The sequence below is a fragment of the Balaenoptera borealis genome, assembly GCF_965194805.1.
Source record: "Balaenoptera borealis genome assembly, chromosome: 18".
NCBI classification, from domain to species: domain Eukaryota; kingdom Metazoa; phylum Chordata; class Mammalia; order Artiodactyla; family Balaenopteridae; genus Balaenoptera; species Balaenoptera borealis.
Window position 1 is genome coordinate 8946751 of NC_138877.1, and position 23699 is coordinate 8970449.

At 38.4% G+C, this 23699-nt stretch overlaps 1 protein-coding gene across 1 annotated transcript in view; it reads left to right on the top strand.

The window, feature by feature from the left end:
* B3GLCT (beta 3-glucosyltransferase) overlaps positions 1 to 23106 on the top strand; it is a 115594-nt gene extending 92488 nt beyond the window's left edge. Inside the window, exons 14-15 of the mRNA XM_082366312.1 lie at positions 13222 to 13366; positions 22623 to 23106. Of these exons, the coding sequence (XP_082222438.1) occupies positions 13222 to 13366; positions 22623 to 22790 (313 nt within the window). The 3' untranslated portion in view covers positions 22791 to 23106. The remainder of the gene's footprint in view (positions 1 to 13221; positions 13367 to 22622) is intronic.
* The last annotated feature ends 593 nt before the right edge of the window (positions 23107 to 23699 follow it).

The following is a 23699-nucleotide window of genomic DNA, read 5'->3' on the forward strand; positions in this document are numbered from 1 at the left end:
AGAGCTTCCCCCTTTTGTAAAGGGCCCTGTCCTTGGTAGCGGGGGTTATGTATTTTGTAGCAGGAAGGTGTTAATACTTCGAACCCGGAAGGAACCACCACAGCCTCCTGGTCTCCCTGCCCTTCGTCCTCCTCCGCTCCGTGCTGCAGTCACACAGACTCCCCGAAACCACCTGGTCCTCTCGCTCCCCTGCTCGGGGACCTGCGCTGCCTTCCCCTTGATTGTAGTGCGACCTCTTTCCTACTCTTGTCGTCTGACTAGGAGATAATCGTTCAGATTTCAACCAGAGTCGCGTTGATCTGGATCAGGCCTCAATTTTAACCACCTCTTGTTGGCCTAATTCCCAGCCTCCCGGGTGCTCCTGAGGCCGTGGAGCGAAAGCCTCTAGCGGGTCTCCTTCCGCCTTCCCGCCCCCAGACCCACGTTGCCCGCTTGCCGCTCCCGCGGGAAGGGCTCCTCCCAGGAAGCACCCGGGCTCCACGTCATCCATCTCTTCAACAGTTCCGTAGCTTAATGTGAGCTTTATTTTATTCGGATTTTTCTTTGCGTTACCAGGGGAGTGAAAGTCTTCCACATCCTTTTATAACCTCTCGTTGCCGTTAGAATATAAGTCCAGATTCCTCACTGAGGCTTACCAGGCCTCTTGTGATCTTGGCAGATGCTGTTTTACCTTCTTAGCCTCATTTGTCTGCACCCTCATCTTAAAAGAATTTGTGCTGAACCTGTTTGTTCCTCAGACGCACTATTTTTTAACTCCTCCGCTCAGATATGGCGTCTGCCGGTCTGTACACAGCACTGCCCCTCACCCCAGCCTCTGCCTGTCACCTGGCCCGTCCTCCTCCTGCGTTTGGACTTGACAGCGCTATCAGCTACTTATTCCTGGAAGCCTTCAGCCTAGTCCAGCCCCTGAAATCCGGGTTTGATGCCTTTCTAATATACTTTCATAGCATATTATACAAACCATTATCATTTAATTGCCTATTTACTTCTCTGTTTTCCACCCAGATTATGAATTATTTGAAGGCAGCACCTGAGTCTCACTTCCCATTCCATTCCCCCTTCCTAGCATGGGGACTCATTTTTTACAGGATACAAGGGATAAATGAATAAACAGATGCATGAACACTGGTACTAATCTTTACATAACTATAACATTGACCAGTGTAATATTCTGTTCTTAGTAGCACTTTACAAAGATGCAGAAACATTCTTCATGAGATTGTCTTATATCTACCATTGATAAAAGCTGCAGACATAATAGTTTCTCTAATATTACAAGAGACTTTTCTGGTGATCTAGCTTAAGAATCAGCTTTTTTTTTTATCAGCAAGTCAGGATCAACTAATGGATGGTAAAACCAATTAATGGATCATACCATCATTTAAAAATAATGAAATACAGAATAGAATAACAGATATATCATGTACATCACATGTAGTAAGAGTATTATTGTTATGTGATATTTTTCCAGTTTTTATACACATACACATACACAAAACATAATTGGTTGCATATGAACTGTGTTTCTTGTTTTCTCACTGTGTTATAGTCAAATAAGTTTTTGAAAACCATTGCCTTCAATCACCCCTCTTAAGCCCCACTTATCAGAGCTAACCCAGGAGTGTGGACTCCAGGAATTTATGTGTAGGTACTCTGTATTGTTTGGAAAACGAGACCTTTGTACTATTTGAATCCAAGTGTCCGTTTTCCGCTTTGTTGCTTACTTCTTGAAAGTTTGGGTATTTGGAGGCAACTAGTTCAATAACTATTTTCTTTTTTGAAAATACTTCCTTACATACATTTGGGTAGGAAGCTGTGGTCAGGATGAAGAGGCCCTGGCAGTGTTGCCCAGAGAGACTGCCGTGACCTGTGTTCATCTGCTAGGAGTCTGGGAGCAGGCCCGTTTCTGACGATGCAGTTTATCTTCTGTACATGGTGTGTGTGTGTGTGTTTGTTGCTACGCTGCATGGCTATTCTTGATTTGCAGGTGTTCCCTTGGGCAAATTCCTGCCTCTCATTTCAGTTTTTCTTATTTTTAAAATTAGTATATTGTATATTAAAGGAAGTCATATTATTAGTCTTACAGCCTTTCAACATCTGTTTTTTATTAACATTCTTTTAATTTTTTTTTTTAAACATCTTTATTGGAGTATAATTGCTTTACAATGGTGTTTTAGTTTCTGCTTTATAACAAAGTGAATCAGTTATACATATACATATGTTCCCATATCTCTTTCCTCTTGCATCTCCCTCCCTCCCACCCTCCCTATCCCACCCCTCTAGGTGGTCACAAAGCACCGAGCTGATCTCCCTGTGCTATGCGGTTGCTTCCCACTAGCTATCTATTTTACGTTTGGTAGTGTATATATGTGTCTATGCCACTCTCTCACCCTGTCACATCTTACCCCTCCCCCTCCCCATATCCTCAAGTCCATTCTCTAGGAGGTCTGTGTCTTTATTCCCGTCTTGCCACTAGGTTCTTCATGACCTTTATTTTCCCTTAGATTCCATATATATGTGTTAGCATACTATATTTGTTTTTCTCTTTCTGACTTACTTCACTCTGTATGACAGACTCTAATTTTATTTTTTAATTGATGTATAGTTGATTTACAGTGTTGTGCTAATTTCTGCTGTACAGCAAAGTGACTCAACTATACACATATATACATTCTTGTTTTATATTCGTTTCCATTATGGTTTATCCCAGGAGACTGGATATAGTTCCTGTGCTATACAGGAGGACCTTGTTGTTTAGCCATTCTAAATGTAATAGTTTGCATCTGCTAATCCCAAACTCCCACTCCATCCCTCTCCTGCCCCCCACCCCCCGCCCCCTTGGCAAACACAAGTCTGTTCTCTATGTCTGTTTCTGTTCTGTAGATAGGTTCATTTGTTCCATATTTTAGATTCCACATATAAGTGATATCATACGGTATTTTTCTTTTTCTGACTTCACTTAGTATGATAACCTCTAGTTGCATTCATGTTGCTACAAATGGCATTATTTTGTTTTTTTTATGGCTGAGTAGTATTCCATTGTATATATGTACCACATCTTCTTTATCCATTCATCTGTCGATGGACATTTTAGTTGTTTCCATGTCTTGGCTATTGTGAATAGTGCTGCTATGAACATAGGGGTGCATGCATCTTTTTGAATTATAGTTTTGTCTGGGTATATGCCCAGGAGTGGGACTGCTGGGTCATATGGTAACTCTATTTTTAGGTTTCTGAGGAACCTCCATACTGTTTTCCATAGTGGCTACACCAACTTACGTTCACACCAACATTGTAAGAGGGTTCCCTTTTCTCCACACCCTCTCCAGCATTTGTTATTTGTAGACTTTTTAATGATGGCCATTCTGAACGGTGTGAGGTGGTACCTCATTGTAATTTTTTTTTTTTTAATGAATCAACAGTTTAAATTTTACTTATTTATTTATTTTTGGCTGTGTTGGGTCTTCGTTTCTGTGTGAGGGCTTTCTCTAGTTGCAGCACGTGGGGGCCACTCTTCATCGCGGTGCGCTGGCCTCTCACTGTTGCAGCCTCTCTTGTTGCAGAGCACGGGCTCCAGACGTGCAGGCTCAGTAGTTGTGGCTCACGGGCCCAGTTGCTCTGTGGCATGTGGGATCTTCCCAGACCAGGGCTGGAACCCGTGTCCCCTGCATTGGCAGGTGGATTCTCAACCACTGCGCCACCAGGGAAGCCCCTCATTGTAGTTTTGATTTGCATTTCTCTAATGTTAGTGATGTTGAGCATCTTCTTTGGAGAAATGTCTATTAAGGTATTCTGCCCATTTTTCGATTGGGTTGTTTTTTTGTTGTTGAGTTGTGTGAGCTCTTTGTATATTTTGGAGATTAAGCCCTTGTTGGTTACATCATTTGCAAATATTTTCTCCCATTCCATAGGTTGTCTTTTCATTTTTTTTTATAGTTTCCTTTGTTGTGCAAAAGCTTGTAAGTTTGATTAGGTCTCATTTGTTTATTTTTGCTTTTATTTCTATTGCCTTTGGAGACTGACCTAAGAAAACACTGGTGCGATTTATGTCAGAAAATATTTTGCCTATGTTTTCTTCTAGGAGTTTTATGGTGTCATGTCTTATGTTTTAAGTCTTTAAGCCATTTTGAGGTTTGTTTTTTTTTTGTGCATGGTGTGAGGGTGTGTTCTAATAACTTCATTGATTTACATGCAGCTGTCCAACTTTCCCAGCACCACTTGCTGAAGAGACTGGGAAACACATTTTCATATGTTTTTCCCATTTTATATTCTTGTCTCCTTTGTTGAAGATTAATTGACTGTAGGTGTGTGGGTTTATTTCTGGGCTCTCTATTCTGTTCCATTGATCCGTATGTCTGTTTTTGTACCAATACCACACTGTTTTGATTACTGTAGCTTTGTAGTACTGTCTGAAGCCTGGGAGAGTTATACCTCCTGGTTTGTTTTTTTCCCCCTCAGGATTGCTTTGGCAATTCTGTTTTTTTTCTTTTTCTTTCTTTTTTTTGGTTTTATGTAAATTTTTGGATTATTTGTTCTAGTTCTGTGAAAAATGTCATGGGTAATTTGATAGGGATTGCATTAAATCTGTTGATTGCTTTGGGTAGTATTGCCATTTTAATAATATTCTTCCAATCCAAGAGCATGGGATATCTTTCCATTTCTTTGAATCCTCTTTATTTATTTATTTATTTTTCACACACACACACACACACACACACACACACACACACAAACTGTATTTTATTTTTACAAGAGATAAATAGACTGACACCAAGCATTGTACATGGATGACCACAACAAAAGCAACAATGATTGCAATTACCAAACATGAAACACACTCATACTATGTCATAATATTGACATTCAGTCCAGTAATCCTCCACTGTAACAGCTCCTTTACTTTGCAGTGAAAATTGATTTCTATATTCTTTGCCTCTGAGTCCTTGTGGGATTTTTTTTTTTTTAATTCAGACAGAAAGTCACAAAAATTATACTCATCCTCATCAGTTCACTCAGTCCCATGTAATTAATTTTTTTTTTCATCTTGATCTTTTGTTAGCACTTTTATGAGTTCATCAGTTTTTCATTAGAGTTCTGAAAATGCTTATTCATTCAGTTCAGCAGTACAGTCAGTTACCAGAAACCTGTACTTGTCAGAGTCTTTTCCATGAATTTCTTGAAGATGAAAGCCTTTTATAGGAATATATTTGCAAAAGCATCAGAGTACACCCAGAACTGTCTGTAAATGACAAAAGACTTAAAAATGACCACTGTTAAAGATTTGATGAAAGTTCATAATAATGCAGTTGACAAGAAAATTAGTTATTTCTGAGATATACATTTTAAAGTAATAACTAGGATTATTACTTATAACATTATACCAGAACATATAAGATTTTTAGAAATTTCATGTAATGTCTGAAACATTTATATTAACATATTTCCATACAAATAACCCAATGCAAGTTTAGTATTAGTTGTTTTGTTTGTTTTTTTATACTGCAGGTTCTTATTAGGCATCAATTTTATACACATCAGTGTATACATGTCAATCCCAATCGCCCAATTCAGCAAACCACCATCCCCACCCCACCGCAGTTTTCCCCCCTTGGTGTCCATATGTCCATTCTCTACATCTGTGTCTCAACTTCTGCCCTGCAAACTGGCTCATTTCTACCATTTTTCTAGGTTCCACATACATGCATTAATATACGATATTTGTTTTTCTCTTTCTGACTTACTTCACTCTGTATGACAGTCTCTAGATCCATCCACTTCTCAACAAATGACTCAATTTCGTTCCTTTTTATGGCTGAGTAATATTCCATTGTATATATGTACCACCTCTTCTTTATCCATTCGTCTGTTGATGGGCATTTAGGTTGCTTCCATGACCTGGCTATTGTAAATAGTGCTGCAATGAACATTCGGGTGCATGTGTCTTTTTGAATTACGGTTTTCTCTGGGTATATGCCCAGTAGTGGGATTGCTGGGTCATATGGTAATTCTATTTTTAGTTTTTTAAGGAACCTCCATACTGTTCTCCATAGTGGCTGTATCAATTTACATTCCCACCAACAGTGCAAGAGGTTTCCCTTTTCTCCACACCCTCTCCAGCATTTGTTGTTTGTAGATTTTCTGATGATGCCCATTCTAACAGGAGTGAGGTGATACCTCATTGTAGTTTTGATTTGCATTTCTCTAATAATTAGTGATGTTGAGCATCTTTTCATGTGCTTCGTGGCCGTCTGTATGTCTTCTTTGGAGAAATGTCTATTTAGGTCTTCTGCCCATTTTTGGATTGGGGTGTTTGTTTCTTTAATATTGAGCTGAATGAGCTGTTTATATATTTTGGAGATTAATCCTTTGTCCGTTGATTCGTTTGCAAATATTTTCTCCCATTCTGAGGGTTGTCTTTTCGTCTTGTTTATGGTTTCCTTTGCTGTGCAAAAGCTTTGAAGTTTCATTAGGTCCCATTTGTTTATTTTTGTTTTTATTTCCATTACTCTAGGAGGTGGATCAAAAAAGATCTTGCTGTGATTTATGTCAAAGAGTGTTCTTCCTATGTTTTCCTCTAAGAGTTTTATAGTGTCCAGTCTTATATTTAGGTCTTTAATCCATTTTGAGTTTATTTTTGTGTATGGTGTTAGGGAGTAATTCTAATTTCATTCTTTTACATGTAGCTGTCCAGTTTTCCCAGCACCACTTATTGAAGAGACTGTCTTTTCTCCATTGTATATCTTTGCCTCCTTTGTCATAGATTAGTTGACCATAGGTGCGTGGGTTAATCTCTGGGCTTTCTATCTTGTTCCATTGATCTATGTTTCTGTTTTTGTGCCAGTACCATATTGTCTTGATTACTGTAGCTTTGTAGTATAGTCTGAAGTCAGGGAGTCTGATTCCTCCAGCTCCACTTTTTTGCCTCAAGACTGCTTTGGCTATTCAGGGTCTTTTGTGTCTCCATACAAATTTTAAGGTGATTTGTTCTAGCTCCGTAAAAAATGCCATTGGTAATTTGATAGGGATTGCATTGAATCTGTAGATTGCTTTGGGTAGTATACTCATTTTCACAATGTTGATTCTTCCAATCCAAGAACATGGTATATCTCTCCATCTGTTTGTATCGTTTTTAATTTCTTTCATCAGTATCTTATAGTTTTCTGCATACAGGTCTTTTGTCTCCCTAGGTAGGTTTATTCCTAGGTATTTTATTCTTTTTGTTGCAATGGTAAATGGGAGTGTTTCCATAATTTCTCTTTCAGATTTTTCATCATTAGTGTATAGGAATGCAAGAGATTTCTGTGCATTAATTTTGTATCCTGCAACGTTACCATATTCATTAATTAGCTCTAGCAGTTTTCTGGTGGCAGTTTTAGAATTCTCTATGTATAGTATCATGTCATCCGCAAACAGTGACAGTTTTACTTCTTCTTTTCCAATTTGTATTCCTTTTATTTCTTTTTCTTCTCTGATTGCTGTGGCTAGGACTTCCAGAACTATGTTGAATAATAGTGGTGAGAGTGGACATCCTTGTCTTGTTCCTGATCTTAGAGGAAATGCTTTCAGTTTTTCACCATTGAGAATGATGTTTGCTGTGGGTTTGTCATATATGGCCTTTATTATGTTGAGGTAGGTTCCCTCTATGCCCACTTTCTGGAGAGTTTTTATCATAAATGGGTGTTGAATTTTGTCAAAAGCTTTTTCTGCATCTATTGAGATGATCATATGGTTTTTATTCTTCAATTTGTTAATATGGTGTATCACATTGCTTGATTTGCATATATTGAAGAATCCTTGCATCCCTGGGATAAATCCCACTTGATCGTGGTGTATGATCCTTTTAATGTGTTGTTGGATTCTGTTTGCTAGTATTTTGTTGAGGATTTTTGCATCTATATTCATCAGTGATACTGGTCTGTAATTTTCTTTTCTTGTAGTGTCTTTGTCTGGTTTTGGTATCAGGGTGATGGTGGCCTCATAGAATGAGTTTGGGAGTGTTCCTTCCTCTGCAATTTTTTGGAAGAGTTTGAGAAGGATAGGTGTTTGCTCTTCTCTAAATGTTTGATAGAATTCACCTGTGAAGCCATCTGGTCCTGGACTTTTGTTTGTTGGAAGATTTTTAATCACAGTTTCAATTTCATTACTTGTGATTGGTCTGTTCATATTTCCTATTTCTTCCTGGTTCAGTCTTGGAAGGTTATATACCTTTCTAAGAATTTGTCCATTTCTTCCAGGTTGTCCATTTTATTGGCATAGAGTTGCTTGTAGTAGTCTCTTAGGATGCTTTGTATTTCTGCAGTGTCTGTTGTAACTTCTCCTTTTTCATTTCTGATTTTATTGATTTGAGTCCTCTCCCTCTTTTTCTTGATGAGTCTGGCTAATGGCTTATCAATTTTGTTTATCTTCTCAAAGAACCAACTTTTAGTTTTATTGATCTTTGCTATTGTTTTCTTTGTTTCTATTTCATTTATTTCTGCTCTGATCTTTATGATTTCTTTCCTTCTGCTAACTTTGGGTTTTGTTTGTTCTTCTTTCTCTAGTTTCTTTAGGTGTAAGGTTAGATTGTTTACTTGAGATTTTTCTTGTTTCTTTAGGTAGGCTTGTATAGCTATAAACTTCCCTCTTAGAACTGCTTTCGCTGCATCCCATAGGTTTTGGGTCGTCGTGTTTTCATTGTCATTTGTTGTTTTTCCCTTGCTGCTTTCAATAATTTTTCTTTGTCTTTAATTTTTGCCAATTTGATTACTATGTGTCTCGGCGTGTTTCTCCTTGGGTTTATCCTGCCTGGGACTCTCTTCACTTCCTGGACTTGGGTGGCTATTTCCTTTCCCATGTTAGGGAAGTTTTCGACTATAATCTCTTCAAATATTTTCTCTGGTCCTTTCTCTCTCTCTTCTCCTTCTGGGACCCCTATAATGCGAATGTTGTTGCGTTTAATGTTGTCCCAGAGGTCTCTTAGGCTGTCTTCATTTCTTTTCATTCTTTTTTCTTTAGTCTTTTCCGCAGCAGTGAATTCCACCATTCTGTCTTCCAGGTCACTTATCCGTTCTTCTGCCTCAGTTATTCTGTTATTGATTCCTTCTAGTGTAGTTTTCATTTCAGTTATTGTATTGTTCATCTCTGTTTGTTTGTTCTTTAATTCTTCTAGGTCTTTGTTAATCATTTCTTGCATCTTCTCAATCTTTGCCTCCATTCTTATTCCGAGGTCCTGGATCATCTTCACTATCATTATTCTGAATTCTTTTTCTGGAAGGTTGCCTATCTCCACTTCATTTAGTTGTTTTTCTGGGGTTTTTTCTTGTTCCTTTATCTGGTACATAGCCCTCTGCCTTTTCATCTTGTCTATCTTTCTGTAACTGTGGTTTTTGGTCCACAGGCTGCAGGATTGAAGTTTTTCTTGCTTCTGCTGTCTGCCCTCTGGTGGTTGAGGCTATCTAAGAGGCTTGATGGGAGGCTCTGGTGGTGGGTAGAGCTCTGAATCCTCTTTAATTTCCTTTATTAATGTTTTATAATTCTCAGCATATAAGTCTTTCACCTTCTTGGTCAGGTTTATTCCCAGGTATTTTATTTTTTTGGTGTGATTTTAAAAGGTATTTTTTTTTTTTTTTACATTCCCTTCCTGATATTTCATTGTTAGTGTAAAGAAATGCAACCAATTTCTGAATGTTAATCTTGTATCCTGCTACTTTGCTGAATTCATTTATTAGATCTACCTGTATTTGTGTGGAGTCCTTAGGGTTTTCTATATATGGTATCATGTCCTTTGCATACAGTGACAATTTTACCTCTTCCCTTCCAATTTGGATACCTTTTATTTCTTTTTGTTGTCTGATAGCTGTGGCTGGGACTTCCAATACTATGTTGAATAGAAGTGGTGAGAGTGGACATCCTTGTCTTGTTCCAGATATATTAGCAGGAAGGCTTTCAGCTTTTCACTGTTGAGTATTATATTGGCTGTGAGTTTGTCATAAATGGCTTTTATTATGTTGAGATATGTTCCGTTTATACCCACTTTGGTAAGAGCTTTTATCATGAATGGATGTTGAATTTTGTCAAATGCTTTTTCTGCATCTAGTGAGATGATCATGTGGTTTTTTACTTTTCTTTTGTTTATGTGGTGTATTACATTGATTAATTTGCATATGTTGAACCATCCTTGTGAACTTGGGACGAATCCCACTTGGTTGTGGTGTATGATCTTTTTTATGTGTTGTTGGATTCAGTTTGCTAACATTTTGTTGAGAATTTTTGCATCTATATTCATCAAAGATACTGGCCTGTAATTTTCTTTTCTGGTGGTGTCTGTCTGGTTTTGGTATCAGGGTGATGGTGGCTTCATAGAATGTCTTTGGGAGTGTTCTCACCTCTGCAGTCTTTTGGAAGAGTTTGAGAGGGATCAGTATAAGTTATTTGCGTGTTTGGTAGAATTTGCCTGTGACGCTATCTTGTCCTGGACTTTTGTTTGTAGGGAGTTTTTTAAATTTTTTATTTATTTAATTTTTTTTTTTGGTAGAGGAATTTCCTGAACACAGCTTTTTTTTTAAATTAATTAATTAATTTATTTTTGGCTGTGTTGGGTCTTCGTTTCTGTGCGAGGGCTTTCTCTAGTCGCGGCAAGCGGGGGCCACTCTTCATCATGGTGCACGGGCCTCTCACTATCATGGCCTCTCTTGTTGCAGAGCACAGGCTCCAGACGCACAGGCTCAGTAGTTGTGGCTCACGGGCCCAGTTGCTCTGCGGCATGTGGGATCTTCCCAGACCAGGGCTCGAACCCATGTCCCCTGCATTAGCAGGCAGATTCTCAACCACTGTGCCACCAGGGAAGCTCTATTTTTTATTTTTTTTATTACAGATTCTATTTCACTTTTAGTGATCGGTCTGTTCGAATTATCTATTTCTTCTTGATTCAGTTTTGGTGGGCTGTATGTTTCTAGAAAGTTGTCCATTTTTTCTAGGTTGTCAAATTTGTTGGCATATAATTGTTCATAGTATTCCCTTACGGTTTTTTGTATTTCTGTGGTATCAGTTGAGATTTCTCCTTTTTCATTTCTTTTTATTTAGTTTCTGTCTCTTTTCTTCTTGGTGAGCCTGACCAGAGGTTTGTCAATTTTGTCTATCCTTTCAAAGAACCAGCTCTTGGTTTTATTGATCAACATCTTTTTAATATTTAAAAGTTGGCAGAACAGACATACTATGCTGTAACTGGTAATTTTCCTTTTGGGGTGGGTGGTAGAGCACGCCAAAATGAAAGGCTTTTCTTTTCTTTTTCATTCTACTGGATGCTGGCAGAAGAGAAGCATTTTTATTCAAATAGGGTTTAAGAGGACGAGATGCGTGCTGTGATTGGGACAATTAGTTACCTATGAAATGTTCCTTGACAGGACATCAGGCAGACACTTTAAGGGAAATGTCTGTTTATGGTGAACACATGTCCCTTCACACAGGCTCTTTCCTGGGATTGGTCAGTAGAGCAGGAATTTGGCTCAGCACATAGGTGTGAGGCCCTGAGTCACTGATGGACACTAGATTTTTAAGAGAGGCAGTTTACGGTGAGTTTTCAAACTTGCAGTTTTCCCTGTTGTATAGGTCATAAGCACTTTTTTCGTCTTGTACGGTCATATTTCCTTGTACCACCTTAAATAAAGAGCTTCTTTTTCCTCTGTTTGGTCATATTCCATCCAGTCTTCTGACATCTCAGTACGGGCAGAGAGTGTCTTCCGTGTCGCTGCATCACCAGCCGTGGTCACTGGTGTTAGTTATATGGCATTGAACTGAGCCCAGCTGAGCAGGAATCGACATGTTTGCGTCAGGGATCGTGCTCAAGTGCTCTGCCCTCTTTCCTTCCCGACTAGACTGATTCATAGAACTCTCCCTCCCTGGGGAAGAGCTTTGCAAAGGCAGCTTTGTTCTCACTTGTTGGATTATTAGACTTTTACTAAGGGCATACTGTATGTGAGACCCTGTATTTGGCTATGGGAATATATGGATAAATTTTAGATAGTTTTGCCTTCAAGAAAGTTGTTGCTTATTGGGAATGAACTTGTGAACCATATCAGCCCTATCAGCTATCGGGTTATTCATGATATGAGAAGATCCATTACTACTCTAGGACCAGAAGGGAAAGCAGAAACCAATCTATATTTTTTAAAAGAGGAGAATTTATTGCAGGAACTTGGTACAAATGTATTGGAAAGGGCCAGAGGAATAAGAGGGAGCAAGTGGCTTTACCCAGAGCTCAGTAACCATAGGAAGCGCTGTTGCCTCTGAAGCTGAAGGAGCAAAGGGTGCTGGTTTCTGGGGCCTATCGGTGTGGGTTGCTGTGGCCGCTGCTACTGTCGGGTTAACAGCACTGCATCTGGGGCAGACCTGGGATGGGCTCCAGGTCACTGCTGCTTTGGGACCATCACCGATGATCTGCCATCCCATGCCGGCTGTGCTGGAGCCTGTGGTTACCCACCCCCCATCACCTGCCTCTGCCACAGAGACCACCAGAGCCAGAAGCAGATGGCCTCCCCCAGTATTGGGCCCCTTGTCGTCAGGACGAAGCCAGGACCCATCTGGCCAGAGAGTCTGGAAAATATTGTAGAGTTTCTAGCCTTCTACAGTGCTGAGGAGAGCACAGAAAGGTAGGGATGGCTGTGAGTTCCACCAGAAAGTACCCAATGTATCTGGGCAAGCAGCGTCTTAGCACTATTTGAGATAAATCAATCTCTTTCTCCCTCTGTCTCTCTTTTTTTCCCTCTTTCTCGAAATTACCTTAAGGAAGCTTCTGTGTTCTGGAATCACTTGGGCCATGCATGGTTTTTTTCAATTAGATTTGATCTCATTGTCAGTCATCACCTGTATAACTGAGGTACCTAGTATTTCTGGGCCCATCTACCTGCTGGGAATGTTGGCGGATTTTGTTACTGATCTCATCGAGAGTGTGTAAACTTAAGAACTATTCTAATTTTCCAGTGACATACTAGAAAAAGAACACTGCCAAGTGTTAATGTATAGGATATACATAAAGAAATAAAATTGCCTATTAGATAGGCAAACATATTAAAAGTGCTTTTCCTTTCATAGAAACACAGAAACATTTCCCTCAGAATAATAAATATAAAACACTGCTGATGTCAACATCTTTATCAGAAATGTGGCTCTGAACTCCGTTTCCTTATTCAGATTACCGGTTGTGAGGAGCTAACCACCTTCTCTGTCTGCTCTGGCTTCCCCCAGGATGGTCTTCAGCAGAGAGGCAATCAGGAGACTTCTCGCCAGCAAGTGTCGCTGCTACAGCAATGACGCTCCTGATGATATGGTCCTGGGGATGTGCTTTAGTGGGTTAGGAATCCCTGTGACACACAGCCCTCTCTTCCATCAGGTGAGAAAAATGTTTTTATTCCTACCTCAGAGGGAGAGAGGGGGGTTTTCTTCTCACTTGAAGGTACTACTACTTTCCCTTCACCTATTCTTCTGGAAACGGTCTTAAGAGCTGTGTGGACAGGCTCCAGGGGGAAATCCTTAACAGACCTCTTTGTCCAGAGGGTTGATGCTGTACCAGGTAACAGCATGAAGATGGAACGCAGAAACATCTAGAAAATGAAATGGTGTTTGACCAGCATCCTTGCATGTAGGCTCAGGTAAAAGCTGTTCTTTTTTTTTTCTTTTGAGTTAAAAAAAAATTGGTGGTATTTAAAAATTATCAGATGCTATTTAAAAATATACAGGACTGACTTAATGTTGTTCCGCTAGCCACCAACTGTGTTTGCAGTTCTACACTGTCCTCAGTCCTTACACTGTCTATTGGGCTTTCTCCTCTTTGGTTGCTATTAAACTGACAGGCTAAACTTAATTAAGTTTCAGTATAACATCTCAATAAGCTTATAGTCTGGGGGTTACAGAAGAGATGAGATGATGTTTACCAGGGGTGGCTGGTGCTAATAGTTTCACCATCCTGCAGTGTGGGGTAAGAAGGGAATCCTTTTGCGATCTTTTTAGTAGTTTCTTTTTTGAAGAATCGGGTTAGTGAATATTCTGATCAGTGACTATTCTGATATTGTAAGAATAATAGCAGATATATTTGCACTAAAAATAACCATAGCCCACATTCACTTAATGCTCTCCTTTAAGAAATCCAAAGCTTTTTGAAAATTGAATGCATAGGTATTTTAAGTGCCCTCCCTTACATCGAAAATATAGTCTTCATGCTTTATTTAGTAACCAGTAGCAAACGCTATTATAGCCATATAGAGAATTGGGCATGACAGAAATAGCACTATAGGAGATCACTTGAACAAGGCAAAGAAAGTGCTTGCATTACACCAAGAAAGGCAGAATCCATTTCTGCGTTCTTGTGGACTGCAAGGAAAGATAAAGATAGACTTTTATAATAAGAAATGTATGAGAAACCTCCCTCCTGCTACTAATCAAAAGGTACTTTGCCATCTTTTAAAACCTTGAGCCTATGTGTGGTGTTATAGGACTTAAAAAAGCAAGTTATTCTCTCTTACCCTCTCTCTCACTATCATAATGTTTCACTCACAGAAAGGAAGGGTAATTAAAACTGTTGGTGTATAAGGGAAATAATTTATCACTGTTACTATCATAGTCTTATTTATTATTTATTTATCTATTTATTTCTGGCTGAGTTGGGTCTTCACTGCTGCGCGTGGGGTTTCTCTAGTTGCAGCGAGCAGGGGCTACTCTTCGTCGCGGTGCGCGGGCTTCTTATCGCGGTGGCTTTTCTTGTTGAGGAGCACGGGCTCTGGGCCTGTGGGCTTCAGCAGCTGTGGTGCATGGGCTTAGTTGCTCCGCAGCATGTGGGGTCTTTCCGGGCCAGGGTTCGAACCCGTGTCCCCTGTGTTGGCAGGCGGATTCTTAACCACTGCACCACCAGGGAAGACCCGGTCTTAGGTTTTTATAGCAGCCTTTTTCACTTAGGGAAGAATACGTTACTAAATGAAATGATAAGGATTATTTTCCTAGTCCTTTGAAGACAATTTAAAAAATTTTTTTAAATTGTTGTTTCCCATACTTTAAAACTCTTGATTTCTCTAATTCACATAATAAATTTTAAACCTTTCCAAAGTCATAAAGTATGCTCAAAATGTATCCTCCCCAACAGACACTGCTTTATCTTCTAATTCTTAAGCCTCTTTTAAGAGAGTTTGCTCTGATTTGGACATTACTTTCCATTTGTAATGTTTGAATACTGGTCCAAACAGTGTATTTGTTCATATTGAGAAAGAGATAAAATCTAGGATTCCTGGTAAGTTAGAGCAGGCATTTGGAAACAAGCTCAGATACAAAGTTGCCTGGGCCACATTTCTTCTCCTTTTAGTCAGGGAAGGTTATTGTGAGATCACAGGTTCAGAAGGAGGCCTCAAGGAATGTCTAGTATATCCCTCTGTTAAATACAAAGTATCTAGAGCATGTGTTTTTCTGCTCTTCCAAAATTATATGCTACTAATGGGTATGGCAGTGTGCAATGGTCAGTGAATCCTCTGCACAAAATTGTCAAAATAACTATTTCAGGAATCTGGAAGTCAACCAAAGAGCACTGAGAAGCATTAATTCCTGAAAAACTACTGTAGTTCTGGGTAAGAGCAACAGAATCTGAGGCCTTTCTGCCTGAAAACCCCCCACCCTACCTGCCTTCCATCCCAGCTTGGTTGGAGAGAGCAGCAGTAGTTTCACCAGTATGGGCCTGGCTGGAAAAAAACAACAGGTTTGCTGTCAGAGGGGGTGGACTTGATTTGTGGGAGAGATGAAAACCCACAGGTATGTCAGCTAAAATTGTCAAATTTGGGTAGGAAACAAACAAGAAAAACCTGCATCTTCACTGGCCTGAGGTTGTAGTCTCAGTTACGGGGAAGGGATTATTGGTCAGAAGTTTAATACCTAATACCCTGGAAATAAGAGAGCATAGTAGGGCTAGAGAAGCTGGCCACAATTCTCTGGCCCACTGGGAAACTACGTGCATGCACATGGGACAGTGGATGAAAGTAATTACAAGCCAAGGCATGTTTGAAAACCCACTGAAGCTTTGAATGTCCTTTCCAATCCACACACAGATTGAAGCTTTATGGGCTTGAGACGTTTGAGCACAATCTCTGCCTATATTACAAACTAACTACGAAGTTATTCAGGCACAGGAGTGACTTCTAGAAAGTCATCCTAAAGAATAAAAATAAGAACTAAAACTTGAGAAACTAGCAGCCACACACTCTAGGGAGAAAGATTCCACAGTGTAAGTTCAGGCAAATTAGTTTTTAAAAAAGAGTAGTAAACAAACAGATTTGTGAGTTGCTATAATACATTATTTAAAAATAACCAGTTTCCAGTCAATTACTGTGAAACATGCAAAGAAACACTGAACTCAGGGAAAAAATGTAGTCAACGGAAATGGACTCTGATCAACAGAAACAGAGTCTGAATGGGACCAGATGTTGGGTTTGACAGACAGAGAGTTCAAAGCAGCTAATAAAAAAAAAAAACTATATTCACAGAATTAAAGGAAACTGTAGTCAAAGGAAAATGTGATTACGTTAACTCAACAAATGGCAAGTCTTAATAGAAAAATAATAGAAACTATGATAAGGAACCAAATGAAAATTCTATAGTTGTAAAACCCAATAAAAGAAATGAGAAATTATCTAAATGGACATAACAGTAGATTTGAGATGGCAAAAGAAACAATCAGTAAATTTGAAGGCCAATCAATAGAAATTACCTAATCCAAAGAACAGAAAAAAGACTGAAGAAAAATGAACACAGCCTCAAAGACAAGTGGTAAAACAAAGTATACCAACATACAGTTCATGGGGGTCCTTTTTAAAAAGAGAAGGGAAAAAGAATGGGACAAGAACAATTTTTTTTAAGAAATACATTTTCTCAAAAATGTAATGAGAAACAATCTGTTGATCTGAGAAACTCAACAAGGCCCAAGTAGGATAATCAGGAAAAGAATCACACATGAACATGTTAGAGTCAAATCACTGAAAAACAATGACAAAGGGAAAATCTTAAAAGCAACAAAAACCTAATGAAAATGGAAATTAAAATGTTACTGGCTGATTTCTCATTAGAAATAAGAGGCCTGAAGGCATAAAGAAGAAAGTTAACCAGAAGTTCTATATCCAGTAAAACTATCCTTCCAAAATGGAAGTGGAATAAAGACATTCCCAGATAAACAAAAAGTGAGAGAATTCTTTGCTAATGGACCTTCCCTTAAAAAGACTAAAGAAAATTCTTTGGGCTGAAAGAAAATGGCACCATGTGGTACCTGGAATATATAGGAAGGAATTAAGTACACTGGAAAGACTATGTATATACATGTTTGTGTGTATGTATACACATATGTGTGTATATAAGAGAGGAAAAATGTGTCTGTATGAACAAAATATATGGATGTGTATATACACATACAGATATTTTTCTCTTAATTTCTTTCACAAGATTGTTTAAAACAATATAACTCTATATTGCTGACTTTATAACATAGATAAATGCAATATATATGATGACAGTAGAACAAAGGCAGGGGAAAGAAGTGGAGCTTTATTGGGGCAAGGTTGATTTTGTTGGAGTTAAGTCAGTATTAACCCGCTAAGTTAAAGATACATGTTATCCCTAGAGAAACCTTTAAGAAAGTAACTTTTTTGATGTTTTAGCTATATTTTTAAAGAGACTTAAATGAACACTAAAAGATTTTAACAAAAAAGGGCAATAAAGGAGAAACAGATGGACAAAAAAATGTATTAAAAAAATGGCATATACACTACAGGAAAACTGTAGAGGTTGCTCAAAAAATTAAATATAGGACCATATGCTGCAGCAATACCACATCCTGGTATATAGCAAAAGGAAATAAAAACAAGGTATCAAAGAAAAAAATGGCATATAAAATGGCTAATGAAAATACAGCTATATCAAGTATTACATTAAATATGAATGGACTAAATACCCCAGTCAAAGGGCAGAGATTGTCAGACTGGATAAAAAGTATGATTTGTCTATAAGAATCAAGTATACTTTAGATTCATAGACACAAACAGGTTGAATATAAAAGGAAAAGATATACCATGCAAACAGTTGATCATAGAGAGGAATGTAAATTGGTGCAGCCACTATGGAGGACAATATGGTGGTTCCTTAAAAAACTAAAAATAGAGTTACCATATGATCCTGCAATCCCACTCCTGGGCATATATCCAGAGAAAACCATGATTTGAAAAGATACATGCACCCAAATGTTCACTGCACCTGAATGTTCACTGCAGCACTATTTACAATAGCCAAGACAGGGAAGCAACCTAAATGTCCATCAACAGAGGAATGGATAAAGAAGATGTGATATATATACACAATGGAATATTACTCAGCCACAGAAAAGAATGAAATAATGCCATTTGCAGCAACATGGATGGACCTAGAGGTTATCATATTAAGTAAAGTAAGTCCAATAAAGACAAAAATCATATGACACTACTTGTATGTGGAATCTAAAAAAATGATATAAATGAACTTATTTACAAAACAGAAATAGACTCAGACATAGTTACCAAAAGAGATAGTGGGGGTTGGGGGATAAATTAGGAGTTTGGTGTTTATCTATTTTATATATAGTAGCATGTATATGTAAACAACAAGGACCTATTGTATGTAGCTCAGGGAACTATATTCAATATCTTGTAAAAACCTCTAATGGAAAGAATATATATATATATATATATATATATATATATATAATCTGAATCACTTTGCTGTACACCTGAAACTAATATAACATTGTAAATTATACTTCAATTTTAAAATAGTTCTAAAAATTTAAATAAAAAAGATATACCATGCAAACAGTTGATCACAGAGAGCTTGAGTGGCTATAGTAATATTAAAAACAATAGATTTTAAGAACAGAAATATTACTAGACAGAAAGTGGGCCATTTTATGACAAAGGTTAATACATCAAGAGAAGAAAACAATTATAAATGTATATATACAGCTAACAACAGATCTTCAAATTACATGAAACATAAATGGACAGAATTGAAAAGAGAAATAGACAAGTATTAACTACGTGACCTGTCACATATAAAGTATTTCACCGTCAACAACAGAATGAACATTCTTTTCAAATGTATATAGAACATTCTCCAGGATAGGCCATATGCTAAGTCATAAAACAAGACTCACCTCCCAGAACAATGGAATGAAATTAGAAATCAAGAAAAAAAATTGGGGAAATTCCCCCAATATTTGGAAATTAAACAACACACTTTGAAATAACCCATAGGTCAAAAAAGAAATCATAAGGAAAATTAGAAAATACCTTCAATGGAATGAAAATGAAAACACAACATATCAAAAACTTTGAGTGCAGCTATATAGTGGTTAGAAGGAAATTTACAGTTTTAAACATGTTAGAAAGGAATAAAGATATTAAATCAATAATCTAAGTTTCTACATTGAGAAGCAAAAGAATAATACCAAATCTGAACTGTGTGGAATAAAAGAAATACTAAAGATCAGAGCACAAATCAATGAAATAGAAAACAGAAAAATAGAGAAAATCAATTAAGCCAAAAATTAGCTCTAATTTGGTAAACCTTTAAGCTAGCTTGACCAAGAGAAAGAGAAGACAAAAATTGCCAAAATCAGAAATGAAGGAGGGGTATCTTTATATACCCTACCACAATTATGCCAACAAATTAGACAATTTAAATGAAATGGAGATAGACGTTTCTCCAAAATAGACATACAGATGGCCAACAAACACATGGAAAGAGGCTCAACATCACTAATCATTAGAGAAATGCAAATCAAAACCACAGTGAGGTATCACCTCACACCCATCAGAATGGCCATCATCAAAAAATTTACAAACAATAAATGCTGGAGAGGGTGTGGAGAAAAGGGAACACTCTTGCACTGTTGGTGGGAATGTAAATTGATCCAGCCACTATGGAGAACAGTATGGAGGTTCCTTAAAAAACTGAAACTAGGGGCTTCCCTGGTGGCGCAGTGGTTGGGGGTCCGCCTGCCAATGCAGGGGACACGGGTTCGAGCCCTGGTCCGGGAGGATCCCACATGCCGCGGAGCGACTGGGCCCATGAGCCACAACTGCCGAGCCTGCGTGTCTGGAGCCTGTGCTCCTCAACGGGAGGGGCCGCGACAGTGAGAGGCCTGCGCACTGCGATGAAGAGTGGCCCCCACTCGCTGCAACTGGAGAGAGCCCTCGCGCAGAAGCAAAGACCCAACACGGCCAAAAATAAATTAAAAAAAAAAACAAAAAAACCCCAAAAAACTGAAACTAGAACTACCATATGACCCAGCAATCCCACTACTGGGCATATACCCTGAGAAAACCATAATTCAAAAAGAGACATGTACCACAATGTTCATTGCAGCACTATTTACAATAGCCAGGACATGGAAGCAACCTAAATGTCAATCAACAGACGAATGGATAAAGAAGATGTGGCACATATATACAATGGAATATTACTCAGCCATAAAAAGAAACGAAATTGAGTTACTTGCAGTGAGGTGGATGGACCTAGAGTCTGTCATACAGAGTGAAGTAAGTCAGAAAGAGAAAAATACCATATGCTAATGCACATATATGGAATCTAAAAAAACGGTACTGATGAACCTAGCGGCAGGACAGGAATAAAGACGCAGATGTAGAGAACAGACTTGAGGACACAGGAGGGTAAGGGGAAGCTGGGACGAAGTGAGAGAGTAGCACTGACATATATACACTACCAAATGTAAAATAGATAGCTAGTAGGAAGCTGCTGCATAGCACAGGGAGATCAGCTCGGTGCTTTGTGACCACCTAGAGGGGTGGGATAAGGAGGGTGAGAGGGAGGCTCAAAAGGGAGGGGGTATGGGGATATATGTATACATACAGCTGATTCACTTTGTTATACAGCAGAAACTAACACAGCATTGTAAAGCAATTATACTCCAATAAAGATACTAAAAAAATTTTTTTTAATAATGATGAATTGAAAAATTAAAAAAAATAAATGAAATGGAGAAATTTCTAGATTACACTTTTTAAGTAAGGCTATTTCTCAAGAAGAAATAGAAAATGTATTTAAACTTATATACATTGATGAAGTTGAATTAGAGAAGCAAGAATGCTTCCTAACTCAGTTTATGAGGCCAACATTAACCTAAAATGTGAGAGATGTACATTGTATCCCTAGAGCAAGCACTAAGAAAATCACTAAAAAAAAAAAAATAGCTAAAAAGTTAACAAAGGAATTAAAATGGTACATTACAGAAGTAAAGGACAGGCCAGTGTTACTCTTGAACATAGATGCAAAAATCCTTAATAAAATATTAGCAAACTGAGTCCAGCAATATATTAAAATTGTTGCTTGTTTTTCACACTTAAAAATGAACTGTTGGAGATAAAAACAGATGTAACACAGGAAAAAATAAATCCATAATATTTTTGCCTTTATTAATGCAGATTCCAGAAGTGATTAATTGCCTCTCAGGAGTCATCTCTGCAAGTGAAGAGCTGGATTATTAAGCATTAGAATGTGCTAATCATTTCTGATAAATGAGGTCATGGAAAAGAACAAGACAAAACTAGAAGAGTAAAATGCATCCAAAGAGGCATCTGTGATGCTGAGAAGTCTGTAATCAACCTCTGTGCCCAAAATGCCAAAAGGAAATCCCAGACAGGCAGGGTCAGTGTGAGCAAGGAGGACTTAGGAGCAGAGGCGGAGCAGGGTGGGAAGCTGTACACGAGAAAGAGAGCTGGCTTAACCTGCATGAGAGGGACAGAAATTGGGCAAAATGTCAACCTTCTTATCTGTAAAGATTATAGCACACTGAACAGTGTAACAAATGGAGACTGATTGTATTTTAGACACACTTTTTTTTTTTTTACAGCTGTACTGAGGTATGATTTATATACCATACACAATTCACACACAGTAATGGTGTGAATGGTACCTTGAAAATTTTTAGCAAATTTCCAGAGCTAGGCAACCACAAACCCGGTTTTAAAACACTAGGATCATGCCCCCTAAATTCCCTTGCGTGAATCTGCATTCATTCCCCACCCCCATTCGCAGACCTAGGACACCACTGATTTGCTTTGTCTCCGTAGTGTTTCCTTTTCTAGGCTTTCCCTACTCTGAAAGACATGCCTAATTCCAAGTTACAGCAGCGGACAGGCAGTGGGAATGCCCACAATTCCTTGCCCCACCTCGCCACACAACCATGTATGGCCAAAGTTTCTTTAGTTTCTTTAGACCTGGGAAATAAGTTTTTCTGCCTTTTTGCAGAAGTCATAATAGTAACTTAAATGACTTACCAAGGAAAACTTTTCATAGTTATTACCACAGTTGAGGAATATCCCAGAGGCATGACTGTGGAACCTAGAAGCAAAAAGCGATGCATTTGGGATACGAAAGTAATTGGAGATGCAGAAGCAAAGAGCCTACACTTAGAGGGAAGATTTTAGTGGAAAAGATTTTCCTTCTTGCTTTTAGATTCCCATAACCAACATCAGATATTGAAGGAGAGCAATCGTTTCATGCATTTAAATGCTATTCTGAAGCAAAATTGTTTTCGATGAGTGAGAGAGCGGGATTCTCTGTTCTTCCTGCAGGCTCGGCCTGTGGATTACCCTAAGGACTACCTATCTCACCAAGTTCCCATATCGTTCCACAAGCACTGGAACATCGATCCCGTGAAGGTCTATTTCACATGGTTGGCACCCAGTGAGGAAGACAGAGCCAGGCAGGAGACACGAAAAGGCTTTAAAGAAGAGTTATAAAGCATGGCGGCCTGTGGGCACAGGTAGGACACAGAAGCAGAGACTGGCATTGTCCTGCTGTGTTGGATCACACTGCTTACGTGCGACATGCAGCATCGGAAGCTTGCTGACTTTAGGTGGACGTTATTATATGGTAATTTTTGAGTTGAGGGTGGGGAAGGAGTCATAGGGAAAACAGATTTTTGTTTTCTGGGAAAGATCACTTGCTTTAGCATTATGCAGTTATTGTAATACACAATGATTACTGTGTATTTTTCAAGCTGTGAAACAGCAGCTTTATTTCTGTCATAGAAAAATAAATGGTACCAGAATTTTCCTTCATGTCCTGTCTCTTCATTATAATGAAAGTTTCAGTTGGGCATGAGTCTGGAGAGACGTGATTGTCTGTTATTATATACATAAAATAAAGAAGAGGGAAGGTCTCTTGATCTGGATATTACAATGGGGTGAACTTTTTAACCGTATTATTGATGATCGAAATTATTTCCTGGTAACTCAGCAGGAAGATTGCTGTATTAAGGATCGTTCATAAAACATCATAAAAGTCTAGTGACGAAAAATCCCCTGTAGTCTATAATCCGGGTTGTTATGTTTTATCTATTTTTCTGTTCGTACCTCATAAAAAGAGAGTAATAAGTCTTCTGCGAGAGCTTTCTCCTTTAGAGGTTCATCTGTGTTCTATTTCTCCCTGAAGCCCTATCTTTATGACCTACTTGTAACACAAAAGTGTAGTGGCTGTTGCCAGAAGATAATGTTCTCAGTATTTAAAAAAAAACGTTGTCGTATTTTATTCAAGTCACTGAGCTCTGAGTCGCAGGAAGTGAATTAAATTAATTGTACCTGGTGTTTTACTCTTATTTTTATTTGTATGTTATGTAATGACTCTCTCCAGACTCAGAATAGACCCCC